Consider the following 5000-nt stretch of genomic DNA (forward strand, 5'->3'; position numbering starts at 1 on the left):
AACCCTGATTATTTCTAATTTAGCAACAAACTGAGAAACGTTCTTCCTGCATTTTCCTAAATAAAGAGTATCGTAGTGCAACCCTCAATTTTTGTGCAATTTTAGGAGTGCAATCATTTTTATGAGGAGGTTCAGGGCTCTCAAGCAAATCCAAAGTGGGCCACGGAGACGTTGGAAGTATTAACCGCGTTGCGTTCGTTGCAGATGGGGCAGGACAAGCCGATGGCGCTGGTGGACACAGTGGTGAAGACGGAGTCGAGCGCCCCCCCGCACGTGTCGGCGCTGGCGAAGGCCCTGGAGAGGCCCCTCGCGGACGCCAAGGTCATGAACGGCTCGTCCATGTTCCAGGCGTCGTTCCAGCAGAGTTTCCAGAAGGTCACGTCCCTGACCGGGTTCAACTGTGCACACCCAGCCCGGCCTGACCCCGCTCATAGCCACCACGTCGTCGCCGATGCTGGCCAATGGTGAGGGGCCTTGTTTGGGTGCGAGGGGGCGGGGCCGAGGGACTCAGTGGGGTTTACAACTTTTTAGAGTTTATTTGGCCTAAAGGTAGGGGACCTGTTGCTTTAGGCTCATGTGAGAGCAGATGGTAATCATGGTCATGGTGGGTTTAGAGTAGGAATTTCTATTATCATATCATAGAGTATCACTTGTGAAGTAATAGTGTAAACATACTTTATTTTCAAGAAAAAATACAAATCCAGGCATTGATTTACAATATTAAATTGAAAATTATATATTAATCAGCTCAGTGTAAGAAGAGGAAACTGGTATTGGACAGATGATATAGAAAGCCAAATACTATCTTGAATCATGATTTTTTTCTGACCTGACACTTCCCACCCTCAGGGCCAACAGACCTAAGTGTAAAGGGAACCTCGAAGCCAACCCGGCCAACACTCAACGCAGTAGAAGTGGCTGCAGTGCGGCAACTCATTACCGGGTACAGGGAGTCAGCTGCCTTCCTCCTGAGGTCAGCAGATGAGCTGGAAAACTTACTAATTCATCAACAGAGTCCTTAGTGTACTGGTTGCATAGCCAGTGTCTGACTGTGTATATGTGGAAATTCTGTATTGTATATTCAACGGTATGACTTTGTACATGTGAATTTGCTGGTGTTAATGGCTGTCTTATTGCTGCTCACTCTAAGATGTATATGGTACAATTTCAATGTTTTATGAACATAGTTGTAAGAATATTTATTTACAAACTTTTGAGTTTGTCTCCAAGCCTGTATGGGAAAAGCATGAATGTGTAAATACTGGTGCTGTCCTCCATGTCCAGTCATTCTGTATAAATTATGAACTGATAGAGAATTTTTAGGTTGTTTGTACTGACCTGGAAATTTATAGGCATGTAGCTCCATTCCCACCCACGTGGAAAAAGGATTATTGCTTAGGGTTCACTAGAGATTTTCATATAGTTTACAATGGAAGTGCCTCTTCACCCTCGAAAGATCAGTGTTGAACTAACATTAAATAAGGGGACATTAGATTAGCAACTATTAGGAAGATAGTAATTTCACAGGTTCCTGAGATTTCACTCTCATGATATGGATTAAACCTTTACCAAGTCTTCAGTGTGCTACACAGAAAGACTTTAAAAAGTTAACTGTATTTTTTTCCCTGTAAATTGAAAATATATATATAGTATATATATATATATATATATATATATATATATATATATATATATATATATATATATATATATATATATATATACACACAGAGATTTTATCTATTAAAAAGGAAAAATCAGTTTGTTAAAAAAATGCCACTTTTATTTTACATTTTCATTATTGATTTTTTTTATGAATATTTAATTTCTTGTATATATGAAAATACTACAGTAACAAATTAGGGGAAACAGAAACAACAGGTTATACTGTAGGCTAAACATGCTGTGTTATGCATGTCTTGGTTCTAGCTTCGTCTGACAATACTTAAATGAGATAGGAGTGTGAAGGTAAGTTTTATGTCTGAACAGAAATCTCTACACTTTGAATGTATTTGTGTAGATGTATATAGGTAGTGCCCCAATAAACACTTACAAAAATGTATGATGTCCTATATAGGAAATGTATGTTTGCCATAGAATGCCATACAAATTCTGTGTTATGGAAATATGGGCGTACAGCGTTGTGGGATTTATTTCCATAGATCTGCTTTGTAATAGCCTGTAAAAATTTATGTTAGTAATGCTTTCATTGTTTGGTACTGTAACAAAAAAAAAAATGAAAAGCCAATTTTACTTTGATTATGCTTTAACTGTTAAACACAACAGAGCACCATGACAGTATGTGCTAGCTCACCCCAGCATATCAAAGAACAGAATACTAGCTAAACAAACATAGGGATGAAGTAAATATTAATTTGTTAAGGCATAAGCAACTAACTGCCATAAACATTTGCTGAATTAATTTGTTTTTCCCCACACCTGAGTGTCACCCTGGCCCCCTGCTCAAGATTGACTACTGGTTTCATTTTCTGTGCAGGCCTTCCTTAGCAATGTGATATGGTTATGCTGTGTTCCATCTTTGTCAAAATTCTATGGATATTATTTTATTTTATTTATTTATTATTATTTTTTTATATCCTCTGGCAGTTGTCAGATTTTGTTTTCTTTCTTTCTTTCTTTTTTTTCTTGCATTTTTGGAGACTGTTTGGACATTGACATTGATAAGTGTGATGTAAGCTGTAAATCATAAGATTATTGTGGCAAATTCTAACCGTATAGAGAGAGAAACAAACAAACAACAAACCAAACAAAACAAATGCAACGCAACACTTTACAAGTACAGAAACAAAAAATTGTAGTGTGCTAGTTCCGAACACATAGTTGAATCTCCCTTCCTCCTGCCCTTGAATTTAGTGTACACTGGGCACCTCTGCATCTAGTCACTTCTGCGGATATCATTCCACTCGCATTCAGACATATTTTGTGGACAGACTATCTGTGAAGAGCAATCATCGTAGCCAGGCTCTGACTCTTTTTTTCCGCAAACTTTTGATATATTACTTTTTTTTCTTTGTGCTGAAATGTTTGGAAGTTAGCACTATGTTAAAGTCATTTACTGTCAGTATTTTAGATAACTATACATGTTGGAAGAAAAAACAAAACATATTGTCAAGATATCACAAATTGATAGTATGGTGTTACTGTTGCTTGCACGTGTGGACAAAGGTTTTCTAAGGATATAGTCACTACCTTACAGAATTTTATAAGAGATTTCATAGTCATTCCATTTCCTTGGCTTTCATTTTTTCATCTGAATCATTGACAGTATTTTTGTTTGATAAATAAATCAGGATCATCTCCTTAGGATTAAAGCTGTTAGTTATTGTTAAGCTGGCTATGATGATTGAAGGATTCTTAAATTATTGTCATAATTTGGTAAACAAGTTCATTACAATGTTAATTTCCTACATTTATTTAGCATTACCTTTATTAATCACGATTGTTTTAACTCTCCATACCAAAGATAGGAGATATTTATCTGTATATATGATCTCATTCTCCTGCAAGTAAAGTTAGTAATTCCCTGTTTTTTCCTTCACTTTTTTTATTCATTGTTGTGAACAATGGTGGTTTTCTTAATTTATTTATATTAATATAGGAAGAGTATATATACATATAGTCTATTATTTGGGTATTTTCTGTATTCCTAATTCAGTGTTTTATACAGTTCAAGTTGAGTCACTCAGTGTATATAACAGAAATGAAATGTGTATTTTCTTTTTGGTTTAGCCTTGATACAAGGAATGCTAAATGTTTTTTATAAGTTATGTATATTATATGAAGAGTGTAAATAGATAAAAACTGTTTTAGAAGTGCTAGAAGTCAATGCAAAACAAAAATATTTTACAATGAATGTTCTCTGTGTATGTAAGAATATGCATTAGTTATTATTATTAGTTCTTTAATTTTGTGCATTGCCTTATTATTTTCCTCTGCTGTACATTTCATTTCTGGATGTATACATGAAAGATGAAATTTGAAGAACCACTGATACTTGTTTTCTGTTTGAAATGAGAGATTGTAAAGAAAAAGAAAATATATATATATATAATTGTCCCAATGTAGATTTCTTCCACTGGTATAGGTATAGAAAGATTCATTCCCTTTAATGCTGATGAACCTGCACTTCTAAGCACAGTCACCGATGCAAAGTGAACCTAAAGTTGTTTTTTATATGTTAAATAAAAGGTAAAAAAATAGTAAGATGTTTCATATATATCACCGCAACTTCTACTCTTTAAGAAAATCGTTAACTTTTGTTATGAAGATCATGTGTTGGAAGAGTGCAGGTGCATTATGCAAATGCAAGTGCCAGCCTGTTTGACAAAGGTTGTTACAGGTCAGAATATTATCTTTGTACTGATGATGGAAATAAATGTAATTGTTAGATGATACATTTTATTGAAACCTCTCACTTTGATTGGCAATAAAACAAACTCGGAAATTTCAGAAGAAAATACACAGAACACAACAAAGCAGATTTCAGAAAAAAAGTAAAAATCCAACTCCCATCAAGAAAACTGGAAAAAATGCAAATGCAGATAGAAGTTTCCATATAATGCATCTAAAGATAAGATTCTTGCAGTGAAAGGAGAGAAGACTGACTATTTCTATATAATAATAATAATATATTGCAGAATTAAAGTTCTATGAAACTGCTAGAGAGAGAGAGAGGGAGAGGGGGGAGGGGGAGGGGGAAGAGAGAGGGAGGGAAGGGGAGGGAGGGAGAGAGAGAGAGAGAGAAAGAGAGACAGAGAGAGAGAGAGAGAGGGGGGGGGGCAGAGAGAGACAGAGTTATGCAAACAAACTGACCATTGTGTATCCACGTGCAGCATCTCACTTGTTAAATTTCTCAAACCTAAGTCCCTTGTTTCTTTCCCCTCGCTTGACCTATAACCAGTAATCTTCAATCAGCTGTGGGAAAATCGGCGGTTAAGCAAACTGAATCAGAAGTGAAGAAGTCAGTCCTTCGGTTGATC

The 5000-nt window shown here is 35.9% G+C and overlaps 1 protein-coding gene across 1 annotated transcript in view; it reads left to right on the forward strand.

Annotated features, from left to right (window-relative positions):
- Positions 1 to 1022, forward strand: part of LOC119584811 — a 47315-nt gene extending 46293 nt beyond the window's left edge. Inside the window, 3 exon segments of the mRNA XM_037933453.1 lie at positions 205 to 464; positions 554 to 576; positions 850 to 1022. Of these exon segments, the coding sequence (XP_037789381.1) occupies positions 205 to 464; positions 554 to 576; positions 850 to 1022 (456 nt within the window).
- Positions 1023 to 5000: the final 3978 nt, after the last annotated feature.

This window comes from Penaeus monodon, chromosome 18 (assembly GCF_015228065.2).
Source record: "Penaeus monodon isolate SGIC_2016 chromosome 18, NSTDA_Pmon_1, whole genome shotgun sequence".
Lineage (NCBI taxonomy): Eukaryota > Metazoa > Arthropoda > Malacostraca > Decapoda > Penaeidae > Penaeus > Penaeus monodon.